This window comes from Culicoides brevitarsis, chromosome 1 (assembly GCF_036172545.1).
Source record: "Culicoides brevitarsis isolate CSIRO-B50_1 chromosome 1, AGI_CSIRO_Cbre_v1, whole genome shotgun sequence".
Lineage (NCBI taxonomy): Eukaryota > Metazoa > Arthropoda > Insecta > Diptera > Ceratopogonidae > Culicoides > Culicoides brevitarsis.
The window spans coordinates 37,466,883-37,488,503 of NC_087085.1; the positions used below are offsets into that span (position 1 = coordinate 37,466,883).

The 21,621-nt window shown below is 24.9% G+C and overlaps 1 protein-coding gene across 1 annotated transcript in view; it reads right to left on the reverse strand.

Moving 5' to 3' along the window:
- Nucleotides 1-1,403: 1,403 nt before the first annotated feature.
- Nucleotides 1,404-21,621, reverse strand: part of LOC134837770 (lachesin-like) — a 46,622-nt gene continuing 26,404 nt past the window's right edge. Inside the window, exons 3-10 of the mRNA XM_063853156.1 lie at nt 13,931-14,284; nt 13,609-13,872; nt 12,112-12,186; nt 6,716-6,769; nt 6,187-6,427; nt 3,257-3,333; nt 2,553-2,660; nt 1,404-1,636 (exon numbers count right to left, since the gene is read on the reverse strand). Of these exons, the coding sequence (XP_063709226.1) occupies nt 1,404-1,636; nt 2,553-2,660; nt 3,257-3,333; nt 6,187-6,427; nt 6,716-6,769; nt 12,112-12,186; nt 13,609-13,872; nt 13,931-14,284 (1,406 nt within the window). The remainder of the gene's footprint in view (nt 1,637-2,552; nt 2,661-3,256; nt 3,334-6,186; nt 6,428-6,715; nt 6,770-12,111; nt 12,187-13,608; nt 13,873-13,930; nt 14,285-21,621) is intronic.

Consider the following 21,621-nt stretch of genomic DNA (forward strand, 5'->3'; position numbering starts at 1 on the left):
TTTAATTAATAACAGTTTTACTACACTGCATGGATAACTCGACCGTGTTGTGGATTTTTCGGTTTTAAAATTCATGAACGAACTTTTTGCATAAAATTTCTAACGGACAACAAATATTTTAACAAGGTTAAATTATATTTTTAAAATTTTTAGTTTTTTTTTACTCATATCTCATATGGACCAGAAATATTAAATATTAATAACGCAATAATTGCTTCATAAACTATTTTTGGTATGTGTATAACAATTTTCCGCAATTCAATCATTTAACGGGAAGTTCAAATAAATTTGAAATTAAATATATTGCATGTAAATTAATCGGTAATGATGTTAATTACCACTTCAATCATTTACAATAATTACCATAAATAATTATTAATATTTTAACGAAGAGAGCAGTATTTATTTGATTTAGTTTGTTTCCGTGCAAATTGATTTTGAACCGAAATTGGTTAAAGTAAAATTTAATTATTGTTTATTGGGAATTTTATTTAATAATAAATAACCAGGCGTGTCCATTTTTTGTTTATTTGAGTTATTTTATTTTTTTAAAGTTTTTCAAATATTAAAAAAAAAAATAAAAATAAGTTGGAAATGTAACTTAATTTAATTTAATTAATTATAGATTAAATTAATTAAATTTAATTTAATTAATTTAATTAATAATTAATTTAATTTAATTAATTTAATTTAATTTTTAAATTTAATTAATTTATTTTTAATTAAATTTTGATCAATTATTAATTTAAATTTATTCAAAAAAATAAATAAAATAAGTAATTAGAAATTTTAGTTAAAAATTTATAAATTTAAATATATTCTTCTTCTATAGAAATTTTTCATTGATAAATAATTTTGAGGAAGAAATTAACTTTTCCTTATAGTTTGTATAGTTCTGTAATTAGCAACATATAAAAAGATAAAATTGTTAAGAAATAAAAAATGTATATGTTACAATATTCTTAACTTTTAAAGTTTCTCTTACATTGCACAACCATCTTACGCCTAAGTAGCATATTTATTTGAGAGAAAAATTAAGTTTGGAAGCAAATTTAAAATATTTTCTTCTTTTTTTTTATACAAACAGCTTTTAATTATTTATTTATCAATTCGATATTATTCTATGTTTTTCCTCTTTTGTTATTATTTACAATTTTTTGTACAAGAAAAGTTTTGTTCAACGCTTTATTTGCTACTTTAGTCAATAATTTTCATACTTAATTAAACTTTTTCTTGTTTTTGTCCTTTTATTTATTATTACTTTAATTTTTTATTCATAACAAATTTAATAAATATTATTTTTTTTATATAAAATTTTATTTCTTTAAAAGTCTCTCTACTAAAATTAATAAAAATAAAATTAAAAAAAAAATTTAAAACACAATTTGTGGCTTGTTAAATTGTCACCTTTGTAAAAACGTGGAAATCATTATCGATATGAGGCAATTACTCAACAAGAGTTTGGGTGACGATGCGCCGCCCGTTTGTGCTGGCGGCGAGTGTACTGCACGGTGTTGATTAACATAATTATCGCCCATAAAATGATCGAGATAATGGCTATTTGTGTACGCAAAATCAAGATAATTTTCTGTGGTTGTTGTCGATGTCGATGGGGGCGACGTTGTGAAGCGTGGCGCTGCAAAAAATAAAAAGAGTGGGAGAAAAACAAAGAGTTGTTGAGAGATATTTCGTTGTTTGTTTTTCGGGAAAATTTATGTTTATTTAAATGGTATTTTTATGTTGGTATTGAATGGGAGGTATTTTACTTGTGAATAATAAATTTGGGGAATTTGACGGGAGGAATTGATGGAGAATAATAATGAATTTATTTTGATTCGAACTAAAAATTTGAGAAATTTATTGAAGAATTTTTAATAAAATTTTAAAGTACCTAAAATAAAAAAAATATTGAAAAAAAAATTATTTAAATAAAATATGAATAAAATTAAAAATTAAAAAAAATCTAAATTTTCTTAAATCTTAAAATTTTAAATAAATAATTTAATTTTTTTTATTAAAAATATTTTTTTAAAAAAGTAAAAAAAGAATAATTTAATAATAAATTTAAAATATTAATTTATTTTAAAAATCTAAAAATTTTAATTAATGAAGATTTCTTAAATTCAAATATTTTTTAAAATTATTTAAAAAAAAAAAAAAAAAAAATTATTCTCATATACATATTTAAATAAATATTTTAATTTTTTTATTTAACTTTATTTAGATATTTAAAATTTTTATTAATAAAAATAAAATTAAAAAAAAAATAATTCATAAATTTAAAAAAAAATTGTTGAAAAATTAATATTTAAAAAAAAATTAATTGAAATATAATTTTTAATTTTTTTTTAAATAAAAAAAATAATTTGTTCAACTAAATAAAATTAAATAAAAAATATAATTATAAATATAAAATTTTAAACAATTTAAAATAAAATAATTTAATTTGAATTCCGGAATCATTGCCGATATTTACCCGCAACAAATAAATAAAACATAAACAACCGAAAATTCATGTAATTCCTACAGGAAATTATTGCAATTATACTTACTGCTCCTTGTTGTTGGCACAGTAGTTGTGGTTGTCGTGTACACCCGCGTCGTGGTCGTCGTTGGTTCAGGTGTTGTTGTTGTCGTTGTTGTAGTTGGTCGTTTCATCGCTGGAGAAAACGCACATGAAAATTCATTTTAATTAATTAAAACCAACAAAATTGTCTTTTTTTTATTTTTATCTCGAAAAATATTTCACTTTGACGGATAAAAAAAAAGTTGCAAAATGTAATTATGTACTTTTAAAACCAAAGCATTGGATTTTATGAAAAAAGTTATCTTTTTTGTGTAATCTGAAACTTTTACATGCAATTATAAATTACCAATCATTTGTTTTGTACGTACAAAAATTACACTATGCAATTATTTTATCAAAGTAAAGTTTGTTTATTAAATAAATTTTAAGGGATTACAGAGATAAAAGTAATAAAAAAAGAAGAAAAAAAAAGAGTTGTATTACATTAAATAATGTTGTATCATAAATAACTTTTTCTCTTTTTTTTATCTACAAAAAATAAAAATTTTCTTTCTGGAGAGTCACAGGATGCACGTGTCAAAATTTGTGTTACGTGCAGTCTGATAGAAACCAAAAAAAATAAAAAAAAAATGTAACATGAGAATCTTCCTAATAATAACACTTTTCTACAACGACACGAAAACACAAAACTCGAAAAAAAAATATAAAATGAATTAATGTGTCACGTACCATAAATCCTAATAGTTTTATTTGCCTTGCCTAAAGTATTTGTTGATATGCATGTATAGGTTCCGTCGTCCGCTTCGCTAAAATTTTTTATTTTTAATAATATTTTTGATTTATACGTTGAAATTTTTTCCTCTTGTATCTCGTATTTTTTGCTGCATTTGTCGTCGTTGCGAAAAGAGAAGAGACATGAAAAGATAGAGAGAAAAAAATGCCATTATTTAACTTGATGCAATAACAAGAAGAACGACATGAAGCCGGAACGAATCGCGAGGTAGATGTCAAGCGAACGAACGAGACAGGAGAAAATCGAAAAATAGTTAAAAGTTGGATGACAGAAGAGACACTTGAGAGGCGATTCTTGTTGAATGTGTAATGAATCATTGGGATTTTTTGACATTTTTTTTTCGCTATTTTTATAAAGGCGCAGAATGTTTTTGACATCCCTTGAAAAAAAAATACTCATGAAAGAGATTTTTGATGAAAAAAATTATTGGAAACTGCAACAAAAGCTTTTGATTTAGCAATTTTTTTCATTTTTTATAAAAAAAAAGAAATGTAAAAAGTTATAGTTAGAAAAAAAAAGATAAAATCGCGTTTAAAACTAGTGTAAAATTTTTATCCCAGTGCACATTTTAAAATGTTTGCCTTATGTATATTTTAAGTACTCCAGTACGAATTGAAAGATTTTTAAAAGTCCTGAAGGTCGACGATTTTATTTTCTTTAACATTTTGAAATTTTGAGTCTTTTAGCTCATTTTAAATTATTGTCCCAGTGCACATTTGAAAATATTATTACATTAAAAAATACAAAATTTGGTCCAATGCATATTTTAGACTTTTTTCAAAGTAATTATTTTTAATTTCTGAATTTTTATTTATTTTTTTACTTTTAAAATTTTTGCCCCAATGCACATTTTTATTTTTTTTCATAATTTTTATTTTTTATTTTAATATTTCAACCCAATACACATTTCGACTTTTTCTTTAAAAAATAATTAAAAAATTTACAAAAATGCTTTGTGAGTTTTATAATGGCGCCATATTTAAAAATGGCGGGAAACAAGATTTTAGTAGATCGCGATCTTAAAATCTAAAGAGATTGTTTATAAATTATGCAATATTTTTTTAATTTGGCAACTTTTGATATTTTCTTTGATTCGATGCACATTTTAATATTTTCAACCCAATGTACATTTTATTTTTTTCTTCAAATCTAATTTTTAATTTTTCGCCCCAGTACACATTTGAATTTTTTTTTCTCTAAAACGCGCTAAAAATGACATCGTCGATGATACTGAAAAACTAAAAAACTACTAAAACAAAAAACTTTTCCCCATTATAAGTTTTTTCTTCTGTTATTTATTTTTTATGAACATCCATGAAAAAACATCAGAGATAACAAATTTGATTATATTCCTGTAACATCACCATTCTACCTGCTGTACATTTTTCGACAAATTCGTGTCGCTCGCTGCAAACTATTGCATTTTATGCCAGATTCCTGTGTACACAAGTTCGCACAATATGGAAATAAATAAATTCAAATCAGGCAAGTCATACACGAAAAAAAAAACTTTTTTTTTTTGTTGATATTTTTTGCGTAAATTCACGTGCTTTGAACTCCATAAGCTACGTGCTGTGACGGTGCTTTGATGATGGTTAAAAAATAGTGTGTTACCGACAGGAAGTGCAAATCGTTGTCGCATGGAATTTTTGCACACAAACACACACACACACCATCACGACACAAAACAAAATGAATAAAAATGTAATTTGGAAAACATATTTAGGGGATGGTTGATGGTGTGCTTTTGTTTTCACGGGAATATGTGTATGAGAGAGCAAGAGAGGAAAGAAATATAACGACGGTGTCGGAAGCAAAAAAGAAATAAAATAAAAATAATCCGATGGGAAAAGTTAAATCGGAACGAGTTTTATGTGAGATGGCATTAAGACAAATGATGAAAAATTGACAGGAGTGTAACTAATTTTTTAAGAAAAAAAAGGCGGGAAAAAAATTGTAAAATTTTTGAGCATTTTTTTAATTTTTGATGATTTTTAAGAAAAATAATTTCATTAACTCAAACTTTTTAAAAATAATTTAAAATTTATATTTGAGCTGCTTTAAAAGTTTTAAAAAGGCGCCATAATTAAAAATGGCGGGAAACAAGATTTTAGTAGATCACGATCTTAAGATCTGAACAGATCGTTATCAAATAGATGTTTAGATCGTTTGAGATCAAACTTAAAGGAATTAATATTTATTTTTAAGTTTGATCTTAAACGATCTCAAATATAATTACTATCGATCTATCCAGATCTTAAGATCGCGATCTATTTTAATTTTATTCCCGCCATTTTTTAAATATGGCGCCATTATCACATTTCAGAGTCTCAAAAAATTAACATATTTTTGTCAAATCTTTAATTTAGCATTTTGAAAGTATACTTTGCTTAAAATCCATTTCTACATCTATGAAAACTTAAAAAGTACTTTTAAAGCTCTCAAATGCTTAATTTTCAAGTTTTTCAACTGCAGCAATTTTTAAAAGAGGTAATTTTATGGTTATGATGTCAATTGGGTCATTTTCGTCAGCAATTTGTAAAAAAATGTTAATTTCTCTCATTTTACAAGAGTTTAGTCGAATTTCATCCAAAGACAAAAACACGGGAAATTTCCTTCCACACAGGAAAAACAAAAAAAAAATCCATCCGAGTTGAGAGTATTAGAGACACAGCAGAAAGATTGTTTTTTATGATTATTTTATCGACATCGGAGTATCATGTGCATCGAATTTCCTTCTTTCACCATCTAACTCTCTGCTATGACACAGATGACTTTTCAATATTGTCGCATCCAACCCAATTGATTTATTCCGTCATCATCGTTGCAGGAAAAAAAAATAGAAAAATGGCAAAAAAAATCCTACCTGAGGGAAATTACTTCATCCTTTGAACCTGGTTGATATTGCTGTTGCTCCATGCCTCCCCCAATGTGATTCATGGAATTGGCATTGTAATAATTGTCAATATCGTATGCTTTCAATGGCTTTGTTCCCTTAATCCAATAATTGACCGGCAAAGGAAATGCCTCGATTATGCACTCGACAGTTACGTCGGACTCGACATACGAGCCGAAGAGAGCGCGTGGCGTACTGGCATTCGGAGGAACTGCATGGTAATGATAAACAGGCAGCAGTAACGAGATCCGGATGCACACATGTTGAAAGAGCAGCAAAAAAAAGGTACAAGGAAAATTTAATTTAAAATTTATTCTGCAACATTGCGAGTTTGCTTTTGTACGAAACAACAATTATACTTTTTCTCTACTTGGGTCGTTCTCGGTATTTTATGATCTCGTTAAGTGGAGCGCATGCAAGTCCAACATTAAACTTAATAATACATAAATACACCTTTTGAGTGAGAAAGCGAACGAAACAGGGCAAATAATGTACTTACATTGTACGTTGAGTACGACACGTTTACTGATCGCAGGTGGAATATCGTTGCTAGCTGGAAAATTGAATTTAATCACAATTAATTTTTTCGTACGTTTTAGGAAAAAAGATTTTTGAATATTTCAACGCGCAACGGGCAACATTACAGTGGAAAAGCTGATAATCTTTCAAGAATTATAACAGATTTTATGCATAATTAATTGTGAATTTTACTGAAAATTTAACTCAGCAAAATAATTTAAAACATAAAATGGAAATTAGTTTTTTTTTGTATGATTTTATTTTGTGATGAAATGAAAAAAGGAAGTTTTTGTTGAACCTCACTTTTAATTTAGGTTTAAAAATTTTAATATTTATTTTTTTATGAAACAAAATTTAATTTAGTTTGTTTTGTCAATTAATTAAAATATTTTAATTTAAGTAAAAATTATTAATTAAAATTATTTAAAATGAAATTAAGTTTGATAAAAAACTAAAAAAATAGAAAAAGTAGTCGTCTAAAGAACGACATACTATACCGCATTTCGATATTACATACATATCTTTATTGTCGTCCTCACTTTACAATTTCATACTCCTCATTTCAATTTTCCGAACTTTTTATCAACTACAGACTTTCCATTGAAATGCATATATTTCATAATTTTGTACCCCTAATTTCACATTTTCGTACTCCTCGAAAAAGAAGAAAAACGGTCATGAAATTTTTCAAGTCAAGTTTTAATCAACTTTCGATGGATTTCAAAGCTAAAATTGAATAAATATTCATTCTAAAGTTCATTTCTGTTCATATTGGGTCGATATTTGATGAAACAAAAAAATCAGCGTTTGGAAGTAAAAACGCTGATTTTTTTACATAAATATTCATTCTAAAGTTCATTTCTGTTCATATTGGGTCGATATTTGACGTAACAAAAAAATCAGAGTTTGGAGGTTCAAACTCTGATTTTTTTTGCAAGTCAATTTTTGATCACTTTTAAGCCTAAAATTGAATAAATATTCATTCTACAGTTCATTTCTGTTCATATTCGGTCGATATTTGACGTAACAAAAAAATCAGAGTTTGGAGGTTCAAACTCTGATTTTTTTTGCAAGTCATTTTTTGATCACTTTTAAGCCTAAAATTGAATTAATATTCATTCTACAGATGATTTCTGATCATATTGGGTCGATATTTGATGAAACAAAAAAATCAGCGTTTGGAAGTAAAAACGCTGATTTTTTTACATGTCATTTTTTGATCACTTTTAAGCCTAAAATTGAATAAATATTCATTCTAAAGATCATTTCTGATCATATTGGGTCGATATTTGATGAAACAAAAAAATCAGCGTTTGGAAGTAAAAACGCTGATTTTTTTACATGTCATTTTTTGATCACTTTTAAGCCTAAAATTGAATAAATATTCATTCTACAGATGATTTCTGATCATATTGGGTCGATATTTGATGAAACAAAAAAATCAGCGTTTGGAAGTAAAAACGCTGATTTTTTTACATGTCATTTTTTGATCACTTTTAAGCCTAAAATTGAATAAATATTCATTCTACAGATGATTTCTGATCATATTGGGTCGATATTTGATGAAACAAAAAAATCAGCGTTTGGAGGTTCAAACTCTGATTTTTTTTGCAAGTCATTTTTTGATCACTTTTAAGCCTAAAATTGAATAAATATTCATTCTAAAGATGATTTCTGTTCATAAAAATCACAGATGATTTCTGATCATATTGGGTCGATATTTGATGAAACAAAAAAATCAGCGTTTGGAAGTAAAAACGCTGATTTTTTTACATGTCATTTTTTGATCACTTTTAAGCCTAAAATTGAATAAATATTCATTCTACAGATGATTTCTGATCATATTGGGTCGATATTTGATGAAACAAAAAAATCAGCGTTTGGAAGTAAAAACGCTGATTTTTTTACATGTCATTTTTTGATCACTTTTAAGCCTAAAATTGAATTAATATTCATTCTACAGATGATTTCTGATCATATTGGGTCGATATTTGATGAAACAAAAAAATCAGCGTTTGGAAGTAAAAACGCTGATTTTTTTACATGTCATTTTTTGATCACTTTTAAGCCTAAAATTGAATAAATATTCATTCTACAGATGATTTCTGATCATATTGGGTCGATATTTGATGAAACAAAAAAATCAGCGTTTGGAAGTAAAAACGCTGATTTTTTTACATGTCATTTTTTGATCACTTTTAAGCCTAAAATTGAATAAATATTCATTCTAAATATGATTTCTGATCATATTGGGTCGATATTTGACGAAACAAAAAAATCAGCGTTTGGAAGTAAAAACGCTGATTTTTTTACATGTCATTTTTTGATCACTTTTAAGCCTAAAATTGAATAAATATTCATTCTAAAGTTGATTTATGTTCATATTGGGTCGATATTTGATGAAACAAAATCGATATTTGATGTGAAACAAAAAACAAAAGTCATTTTTTGTTTGCTAAAAGAATAAATTTTTTGTGAAATCAGCGTTTGGAGTAAAAACGCTGATTTTTTTGTCATTTTTTGATCACTTTTAAGCCTAAAATTGAATAAATAATTCTAAAGATGATTTCTGATCATATTGGGTCGATATTTGATGAAACAAAAAAATCAGCGTTTGGAAGTAAAAACGCTGATTTTTTTACTTTTAAGCATGATTTCATTTTTTGATTTTTTCACTTTTAAGCCTAAAATTGAATAAATATTCATTCTACAGATGATTTTTCATATTGGGTCGATATTTGATGAAACAAAAAAATCAGCGTTTGGAAGTAAAAACGCTGATTTTTTTACATGTCATTTTTTGATCACTTTTAAGCCTAAAATTGAATTAATATTCATTCTACAGATGATTTCTGATCATATTGGGTCGATATTTGATGAAACAAAAAAATCAGCGTTTGGAAGTAAAAACGCTGATTTTTTTACATGTCATTTTTTGATCACTTTTAAGCCTAAAATTGAATAAATATTCATTCTACAGATGATTTCTGATCATATTGGGTCGATATTTGATGGATTTTTTGATCACTTTTAAGCCTAAAATTGAATAAAACATTCTGATTTTTTTTGAAACAAAAAAATCAAGTCATTTTTTGATCACTTTTAAGCCTAAAATTGAATAAATATTCATTCTACAGATGATTTCTGATCATATTGGGTCGATATTTGATGAAACAAAAAAATCAGTGTTTGGAAGTAAAAACGCTGATTTTTTTACATGTCATTTTTTGATCACTTTTAAGCCTAAAATTGATCAGTTTTATGCCTAAAATTGAATAAATATCATCATATTGGGTCGATATTTGATGAAACAAAAAAATCAGCGTTTGGAAGTAAAAACGCTGATTTTTTTACATGTCATTTTTTGATCACTTTTAAGCCTAAAATTGAATAAATATTCATTCTACAGATGATTTCTGATCATATTGATGAAACAAAAAAATCACTTTTAAGCCTAAAATTGTTTAAAGTTGATTTCTGATTGGGTCGATATTTGATGAAACAAAAAAATCAGCGTTTGTTCAAACTCTTTTTTTTCAAGTCATTTTTTGATCACTTTTAAGCCTAAAATTGAATAAATATTCATTCTACAGATGATTTCTGATCATATTGGGTCGATATTTGATGAAACAAAAAAATCAGCGTTTGGAAGTAAAAACGCTGATTTTTTTACATGTCATTTTTTGATCACTTTTAAGCCTAAAATTGAATAAATATTCATTCTACAGATGATTTCTGATCATATTGGGTCGATATTTGATGAAACAAAAAAATCAGTTTGGAAGGTAAAAACTCTGAACAAGTCATTTTTTGATCACTTTTAAGCCTAAAATTGAATAAATATTCATTCTACAGATGATTTCTGATCATATTGGGTCGATATTTGATGAAACAAAAAAATCAGCGTTTGGAAGTAAAAACGCTGATTTTTTTACATGTCATTTTTTGATCACTTTTAAGCCTAAAATTGAATAAATATTCATTCTACAGATGATTTCTGATCATATTGGGTCGATATTTGATGAAACAAAAAAATCAGAGTTTGGAGGTAAAAACTCTGATTTTTTTGCATGTCATTTTTTGATCATTTTTTGAATAAATATTCATTCTACAGATGATTTTGTTAAGCCTAAAATTGATTTTTTTAAATCATTCTAAAATTGAATAAATATTCATTATAAAGTTGATTTCTGTTCATATTGGGTCGATATTTGAAGAAACAAAAAAATCAGAGTTTGGAGGTTCAAACTCTGATTTTTTTTTGCAAGTCATTTTTTGATCACTTTTAAGCCTAAAATTGAATAAATATTCATTCTAAAGATGATTTCCATCAAAATCTCCAAAATTTTTACTCACAAAATGGCTTTTAAATAATTTTCTAATTTAATTAGGGCGCTCTAAATGAAACTAAACAGTTTTGTTCGGTGCCGTATTTTAAAATCTAAAAAAATTTTTTTTTGGGCACAGCGTTACTGACACACATACACACACACACACACACACACACACACAGACGACAAGTCGAATTTAATACCGCATTTTTTCTTCGAAATGCGGTAAAAAACTATCAAATATTTAAATAAAAATTAAAGACAAATATCTAAAGAAATTAAAATTAAATTTAAAAAATTTATTCTTAATTTAATTTTTTTTTTAAATTTTTTAAAATTTAATTATAATATTAAAAATTTATTAAAATAAAAAAAAAATATTTTAATTAATTTTTACTGAAATTAATTTCATTAATAATTAATTTAATTTTAAAATTAACACGAAAATTATGGAAAATTGATAAATAAATATATTTCCATTCAATTATTTTAAAATTAAAACAATTTTTTATTTAAAATATAAAAATTATTATTGATTCAAAAAATCAATTAAATTCTTATCATTTAAAAATTTTTTTGATATATGTTTATTAATTTTTTTTAATTCTTTTATTTATAATTTAATTTATTAAAATATTAAATTAAATTTAATTAAAAAAAAAAATTACATAAAATTTTCCTAAATTTTTATTTTTTATTTTTATTTTTTGAAAATATTTTGCCTAAATAAATAATTAAAAACTTCAAATGATTTTTTTTTTAAATTATAATAAACAGAAAAATTAAAGTAAAAATCAAATATAATCCTCCCTCGAGCAACAATCTAGAACAAATAAACAACTTTCTTTAAAGAAAGTCTCTCGCAAAACTGCCACGAGTTGCATAAATTCTCGTTTCTAGGTTAATTAATTTAAGAAAAGCTAATAAAAAATGTAAAAAACATGAAAGAAAGAACATAAAAAAATAAATAAAAGAAAAAAAACAAGACCATTTAACAGGTCACGGCACTTTATTATCTGGCGAAAAGACCTTTTTATGAACTTACCTATGCATAAGTAGGCGCCCATTTGTTCACGCTGTACATGTGTTAGGTTGAGATAATTCCCACTAAACGTATCAACTGCCATGAAAGAAAAGAAAGAGAACAATCAAATTTTTGCTTTTTATCAAAGACAAAATAAAAAAAATGGTTGAGGAATTTCCAAATGTTCAAAAATAATGATAACAATAACGATGTTAAACATGTACAAAATAAATTTATTCTCGAAAAAATATTTTTTATGGGAATAATAAACTCTCGGTGCTCAAATAACAACGCAAAAATGTGTGCAATGCATAAAAATGTGAATTCCGTTCTTTGTTATTATTTAATGAAGAGGAAAATATTTTTTTTCCTTTTTTTCCGAATTGGTTCTTTCATCTCATCAAGTATAAAGTTTAAGAGGAAAATGTCTGAACTTTGAAGTTGTTATGAAAAGTTATTTGTTATGAAGAAAAGAGCAAAAGGTAAAAAAAATTTTAAAAGGTTGACGTTAAAAAAATTATACCAATGAAAATAGCACATTTTAGTTTTGGTTACCCTTAATGGTAATTGCCCCAGTTTACATTTTGATTTTTTTTTATTATAATTTTAAATATTCACCCAGATAACATTTTTTAATTTTCAAATTTTGCTATGTGTTATTATAATTTTAAATATTCACCCAGATAACATTTCAAAATTTTTTTTCAAAATATGTTTTAAATTTGTTTCAGAGTAACTTTTGAGTTTTACCCCAGTTCACATTTTCAAATTTTGGCTCAAGGCATATTTTTAAATATTTTATAAGAAATACTCAAAATGGACGCTTTAATTTTTTATTTTCATTTAAACAAAATTTTCAGTGCAAAATTTAAATTTTTTAAGCCCAGTTCATTTTTTTTTTAATTTTAAATTCTTGACCCAGAGCACATTTTAGCAATTTTTGTTTTAAAAACATTCTAAATTTTCTACAAATTTTAAGTTTTGTCTCAAAACAAATTTTGTAGTAATTTAAAAAATTACCCAAAATAATTTAAATTTTTGTCCCAATGCACATTTAAAAATTTTGACCCAATGCACATTTTTAAATTCTACTTAATATTTTTTTTAATTTTTGTGAATTTTTTTTATTATAAAATTTCCCCCAACAGATAAAAGATTTTAACCCAATGCAATTTTAAAATTTTTGACCCAATGCACATTTTAAAATTTCAACCCAGTGCACATTTTGAAAATTTTGTCAAATAATAAATTAGAAAAATTTTTGAAAAGGACACAAATCCTTGCAAAATTCTTCATTTTTCTTCAAAATGCGTTTAAAAAAATCAAGAGGATGGTCAAGAATTTTTTCAAAAGTAAATTATAAGGTTTATTTGGGACACATTCCATGTTCGCCCGGGACTGTTGTTGACAAATTGTTAATGGTATCATATTTTTGGAATTTCCTCTCACATTTGCAATAAAATATTTCAGTTAAGTTAGCAACCGTAAAAACAGTTTGCATGAACAAACAGAACGTACCTTTTATCGTGGATGAGCTTTTCATCGCTATTTTCGCTGCAGTTGTTGTCCCAGATGCATTTTTGTTGTTTACACTCTGAGCTGTTGTCGAGGGCAATGATGACGACGATGATGACGATGACAACCAAATCGGTGTACCGTCGTTTCTGCGCCACGTTATTCTCGGCGTCGGATGCCCGTGTGCGTGACAATATAACGATGCATTTTCTCCCTCTTTTATTGTCAGATCACTCGACGATTCCTCGTCCGAAATGTCGGGCGGCACTAAACGACACACAGAGAGTTAATGAAATATGAGGCACGATAAATTTTCGAAACTTACAATAAATATCCACGCATCCCAGCTGCTTTTGCATCGGTGTCGTATTTATTTGGCACATGTAGCATCCGCGATCCGATTCACGGACTGTTTTGATTTTTAAGGTCCACACGCCGGGCTGGGCATCGTCATGCGTAACGGCATAACGGGAATTATGCGTGACGACGCGATTGCCGAGCGCAAGAACAGTTTGGTCTGAGGCACGCATCCATCCTACTTTGAAATTGCCCAAATTTTTGACGCTACAACTTAAGGCAGCTTCGCGACCAATTGGTACGCTTGTGTTGGTGATGCTGGCGCCAAAACTCGGCTGCTCATCATCTACCAAATAATGGTCGATACGTGAGTCGGTGATACCTACAATGAAAGAGGGAGGGAAAATTTTATTTATTTTAAAATTCAACACGATTCAATAATAAGTTATTTTTATTTATTTGCGAATATTTGTTCGAATGGAATAATTTTTTTAAAGAGCGAAAAATGAATGAAAAAGTGAAATAATTGTTTTTTCCTGTTCAGTCTGTCTGTCATTTTTATTGTTTTTTTTAATAAGTTAAATATTTTTAACGAGTTAAATATATTTTTTTATTTTTTAAAGTTTTAAAAATTTTTAAATCTTTAATTTTTTTTAATTAATTTTTTATTTTTAGTTAATTAATTTATTTTAATTTTATTTTTTTTAAAATGATTTTTTAATTATATTTTATTTACGTAATTAAAAAAAAAATAAATTTTATATAATTTTTTTATATTTTAAAATTTTAAAAAATTTTTAATTTTTTAAATTTTTTTTAATAATTCTTTAATTATATTTTTATTTTATTTTTTTTTAATTCAATTTTTACGTAATAAAAAAAATAATTTTTTTAATTAAAATTTTTATGAATTTTTTTTTTAATTTTAAATTAATTTTTAATTAATTAAATTTTAAAAATTAATTTTTAATAAATTAATTTTTTTTTTAATTTAAAAAATATGTTTTTTAAATCGGTTTCTCAAAGAAAAATTTAGTAAGAAAATTTTTTTAAAAATTTTAATTTTAAATTAATTTAAATAATTTTGAATTAATAAATATTTAAATAACATTTTTAACTTTATTCAATTTAAGAAACGCCTTAATTTCTTTTAAATTTTTTCTAAACGATATTTTGTTTTTTTTTTATTTTTTATTTAAATAAATTAAATTAATTAAAAATTAATCTTTTTAAGCATAAAAAAATATTTTTTTTTTAATTTTAGAAAATTATATTAATAACACAAATAAAAAATTAAAATTAAATAAAATACGATTTCATTCTATATTTTTTTTATTAATTTTTCAACATAATTTCCATTCATATTTATTCATCATCTCCCTCTCTCTTAATATTTTGTTTATATAGCTAAATATTTTTTTTTTCTTTGAAAACTTAAAATTTCCATCAAATCAATAATATTAATATTATTTTTTTTCTGCTTTAAGTCTTATGGCTATCGTCCCGACATTGCCTTAAAATTAATATCTTCTTCAACTTTTTTTTTCTTTTTTTATCCTGATTCATATTTATTCCTTTTCATCCTTCGGTCTTCTAATTCATCTCCAAAAAAGAGAAAGAAAATCAATAAATAATAAATAAAAAAAATAATAATTTATGACAAAAACTCAACTTTTAAAGAAAATGTCAAACGAAAGCGTAACACTCCCCCGACAAAAAAAAAACGTAAAAAAATTATAAACAAGATTTTTTTTCGATTTTCTTGTTTGTTTTTATTACATCGATAATAATTCATGGGTGCACGTCGATTTTTTGTCAGCCAAAAAAAAAAAAAGTCACAGATGTTTTCAAGTACTGTGATAAGAAATCATAATAATAATAAGATGTTGCATGTCGCAAAAAAAAAATATTTGAAATCAAAGAGAAACACAAAAAAACACGAAAATAGAATAAAATTCACAAAAAAAGAACAAAGCTCGAAAAATATATGGAAACAAAAATTATTATTTATGCATTTGATACGTGACAAATTATGTATTTTTCTGCTTTTTATAAAAAAAAATTCTCTTGATTTTGTGTCTTGTTTTAAGAAGAAAAAAAAAACGAATTGAAATGAATTTCTACTTAATTTTTCGTGATTGAAAGAGAATTCTTTGTAAATTTTTTTTGTCATCATTTTACGTCGCAATTCAGACTTCAAGTTCTTATCTGATGGTTTTCTTTGATCTTGAAAGTTGACTTGAAGTACGCCGAAAAAAGGTCAGAGACCGAGAAAAAGGTTCGTTTTAACTATATCATGTTAATCTAGGACAGTCATTCGTGGATGAAATTTATTTTCTCAAAAACCAAAAATCCCACAAGAAATTTATTTTAAATTTTTTTTATCGTATTTCAAAGAAAAATTTGATTTTAAGATGTTTTCTGTCAATTATATTTAAGATGTAAAAATGAAAAAACAGCTTTAAAGTTAAATTTAAAGTACGTTTGAATTGAGGAGTATCGAAATTGTGAATTTGAAAATGGAGTACAAATAGAAAATTTTTTGATGAGCAGATTGAGGAGTACAAAATTGTTAAAAATTATTTTTCAGAAACTTATTTTATAAAATATTCATAAAATGCTGTTCAGCTGATCAGAGAAAATTCAACGAGGAGTAAGAAAAAGTGAATCGAGGATTACAAAAGTTTTTAATTGTTGCAATGATAAATGATTTAAAAGTCTCATAAAACGATCCTTAAATGCCATGAGGAGTACTAAAATGTGAAATGTTAAAAAATTATCGATTATCTGAACAAGAATTGACCATGAGGAGTAACAAAATGATAAATACTGAAAATATTCAAAAATTAAAGAGCATTTAATTTTTAAATTAGGAGTTCTAAGATGTGAAAATTCATATTAATCGGCATCTCGTTAATTTGAAAAAATTAAACAAATTTTAAAAATGTTTTAAATTATAAAGTGAGGAGTACAAAATTGTAAAAATAAAATTCTGAGGAGTAAGAAAATGAGAAAATTTATGAAAAAATTTCCATATGAAGAGAAATGAATTTAAAAAATTAAAAAAATTAATAAAAATTTCAAATTATAAAATGAGGAGTACGAAATTGTAAAAAATAATTTCCTGAGGAGTACCAAAATGAGAAAATTCAATAAAAACCCTCAAAATACGTTAAAAATGATCAGTTCAGAATAGAAAAAAAAACTTTTCAATTTCTTTCCTTTTTTCAGAATAAAATAAAGAAAAGAAAAAGGTCACTAAACTACACAATGGTTCGAATTCTTCACAAAATAAAAGACGAAACTTTTCAGTGAATAAAAAAAAGAAAAGAAAAACGGAAAAAGGAAACGAGAAAAAAATTCTAAAGAAACGATTTTATCTGCAATTCAAACAATACCTTGATTGTTTCAGCAGAATCCGACACAACTGCATCAATAAGAAATTTTTGACCAACTGTGTCTTCTGTTATTTTCTGCTTCTACGCCATATATATTGACATGCAGGCCGGATATTTTTTGTCATAATAATATAATGGGAATTGCGGAAAAAAGGTCCTTTTGAACAGTTTTTCCGTACAAAAAAGTCGCTTACTGAGTCATGTTCCGAATGCAACGACGACGGAACATGTGTTCGACACGACTAGAGTACCAAGAAATCATCATTATTATAATGGCGTGTGATATTGTCGCTTTTGTACCATGTCATTATGGCAATATTTATGTGCAAGGTAGAAGGGAATGAGGGAAAAAGACAATATTTTTTTAGTTTTTAGTGACACGATCTTTTTCTTTCAGCCGAAAGAGCACAAAAACAAGCAGCAGTTTTGTCGAAGACTGTTGCGGAAGCAAGTCATTTATCTGTTTCGTGTCAACTTGTTGTTTATTCTACGGCTGCTGCTGCTGCTGTTTGTTACGTTAGTTTATGTCTCAGACAAGAATTTTTCCCACTACGAGAGAGACAGGATGTTGTGTAAATTAGGTTATGGTATCTACAGTGTTTGTCGTATTTGGTAAAGAGAAAAAGAGGAAACCGAGTCACACACACTCACAATACCCGAGGAAAGTTACAAAAATTTTGTTTAAGTAGAAAATTAAGTTTTTTTCTTCTTTCATGTGAAAATGATATGTTTCTGTTGACACAAAAAAGTTATGTAACATGCGAGGATTTGTCAGGGATTTATGGATGAAAATCACGAAAGATGCAGATTTTATGTAAGAGATGCGAAAAAGTGCAGGCGAAAGTTTTGTCGTAGATGTCGTATTTGTTTTTTGTTGAAGTTTGGGAAGTTTTGTTTTGAACTAATTTTCATGAAGGTAATGAGGTTTTTTTTGTTTTTGTGTTAAATTAGTTTAAGAAGGTATTAAAAGTTAAATTTAGAAGAAAAACATTTTTTAAGGCAATTTAGTTTTAATTTTTTTTTTAGTTTTAATTTTTAAATTTGGACGAAAAATTTGATTAGCTTTTTTATACAAGAAAAAGACTTTTTATTCGTTTTTATGTGAAAAATTTATTTTTTTTACATTCTAAATTTCATTTAATTTTAATTTTTTGTTTAAATTTTTTTCAAAAAAAAAATTATTTTTTTTAAAATTTAATTTCCATTTTATTTTAATTAATTTTTTATTGAAGAAAAATGAGTTCAGCTCTTTATTTTTTTGTTGTTTTTTGAATAATATTGAAAAAAATTAATATTTTTAATGATAAAACATTGAACCGTAAATTTTTTAAAATATTAAAAAGAAAATTTTCAAATTTAGTAAAAATTTAGAAAAAAAAATCACAAAATTGATTTTCAGCTGTTAAATTTTTATTCCTATAAGAAAAAGTATTAAGAACTCAAATTAAATTTTTTTTTAGAATTTTTTAGATTTCTTTTTTTTAATTGAAATATTAAAAATTTGGCTCTTTATAATGTTAGATTTCAATTATTTTTTTGTGGTCTATCTTTTATATTTTTTTATCAGAAAATATCGAAACAATACATTTTTATAAATGCCTTACAAAGATCTTAATTAATTAATTTTTTAATTAATAAATTTTTAAAAATAAAATATTTTTGAATGGTCAAAAAAATTATATTAATTAAAAAAATAATAAATAAATAATTAAAAAATAAAAAATTAAATTAAAATTAAAAATAATTTTTTTTAATTATTTAAATTTTTATTTTTTAATTATTAATTTTTTTTAATTAATTTAATATTTTTTTAGAAATTTTTTTGACCATTCAAAAATATTTTATTTTTAAAAATTTATTTTTTTTTATTTTTATTTTTTATTTATTTATTTTTATTTTATTTTATTTATGTAAATTAAAGATTAAAAAAAATATTTAAAGTGGATTTAAAGCTAGTTTTCCTAAATGACGCAATCCTCTTTCCTCTTCTCGAAATTCCGTAAATTATTTTAAACTTTTGCCCATAAAACTTGAGCAAACCCGGCATCCATTATCGGGCAATAATTTTCCATAATATTTCACAAGTTTGTGTTAACTTCCATGGCGAATATGTTTTTATCCGTTTAATTTCATGAAATTCAGAGAAACGCTACAAAATGTATATATTTATATTTAATAATAGTTAAAAAGTTTCTCGGTTCCAATTTATTTCTTCCTCATTTTTTATTATTATTTTGGAGCATTAAACAACTTCTAAGTCATTTTTCGTCGTCGTTGTACGAGAGAAAGTTTTGTTTTTTTTCCTCTACAAATCCACAAAATAATAATAATATAAAAATTTGTACACAAATTGAAATAAACTTTGTTTTGTCGTTTGGATGTTTTAAACAACAACTATTAACATTGCTACGAGGTACGTTTATAGTTTTGAAAAAAAAAAAAACTTTTTTTTTTCTCATTTTGCGAATTAAAAGAGTTGAGAAAATCGCTATAATTTCCCAAGGCTAAAAATCTGTTAAGGCATTCATGCGACAAATTTGTCTTTTGTTCTCCGCTCTTCTCGTCTCTCACAAAGCATGCATGGCGAACGTTTCACGACTTTCTTTCCTTATTTTAATTCCTCTGCAAGGCAGAAAGTTTTTTTTAAAGCGATATTGTTATTATTATTATTTATACACAAATACTGGCATGCATGGAGAGAGAAACAATGTCTTTTGCGTTTGCACAAGGAAAAATGTAGAAGAGAAATAAAAAACAATTGAAAGGAGGAAAAAAACAGCACAGAAAGGATAAAACTTTCATTTCGTGAGTTGTTCTTTAAATACAGCTTCCAGGTATTGTTCTTGCAAAAATTATTTTTAAAGACGACTCTTACGTAATGAAATGTTTGTGAAAATAAGAAAAAAATTAAAATGAAGAGTTTGGATAGGTTTGACGAATTAAAGCGTATTTTTAGGGAATTTTTTAATTTTTTTAAAGGAGAAGCGTATTTTTAGGGAATTTTTAAATTCTTTTAGAGGAGACTTTAATTTTTTTTTAAATTAATTGAATTTTTTGAATGTTTTGAATTTTTATTGAATTTTTATTTTTATTAAATTTTTTTAAATATTTTTAATTTTTTTTTTGAGAGAGTTTGAACAAATTTTTTTCAAGATTTTATTTATTTTTTATTTTTATTTTTTTTTTATATATATTAAAATTTTATTTTTTTTATTAATTATGTAAAAAAAAATAGAAATTTATGGAAACTTTTATTTAGAAAAAAAATTTAATTTTTTAAAAAAATATTTAAAATTTAGTTAATTAAAATTAATTTAAAAAAATAAAATAATTAATTAATAAATTAATAAAAAATTCAATTTTTTTATTAATTAAATCATAATAAAAAAATATTTTTTTTATTTATTTTAATTAAATTTTCAAAATTATTTTTTAAATATTAAAAAAATATTTAAGTGAACCAAAAAACTTTTTATAATTTAGAAAAAAATTTGAATTTTTGTAAGATTTTTCAATAATTTTTTTTTTGTTTTTTTCTTAAACTTTTACTTCTATTTTATCATGAAAGACCTCCAACAAGCTTTTTCTCTCAACAATCCTCGAAATGCCTTAAGAAAAATCCGAATAAACGTCTCAAAGTTAAATACAGAATTTTGTAGCAATTTCATAACAAAAGCAAAACAAAGCAAAGCAAATGCAATTCGAAACAGACAGAAAAACAACTGTCAACACTTTGGAAGTATGCCTCTCAGCGTACTTTGCTATTCTTTGATACCAAAACGCCCGTCGACATCGTGAGTCGTTGTCGTTAATAGCAACGAGACACGTGGAGGTAAAAAAGTATAAAATTCACACTTGGAGCATCATAACAATAAATGTTTGTTGTTTGCTTTGAAAATTTCATCTACATCTTTATTGTTTGTCATTGTAAAAAAAAATATTTATTTTTTTATAGAACTGTGCGAAATGACGACGAGGGAGGGACGGGAGAGCGGAAAACACGCTTCTTTCAAGTAATAACAAAGTAATAAAGTTTTTTTCCACGTTTATGGTATTAGTTTGGTCTTTGCTCTCGTTCTCGTTTTTTTTCGTATTATTGCTGTTATGACAATTTTTTGTGTAGAGTTTGAACAGATGTGGATCAATTTTTAATGAATTTGAGAAAGGAGAATTTTTTGTATTGAATTTTGATAAATGATGAAAAAAAATTGTTTTCAAAGTACTTAATAATGATATCTAAGCCTTGTTTAAGTGATAAGTCATAATTTTCTTGTCAATAATTTCAAAATTTAATTTTTTTGAATAATTTTTTAATTTTTTG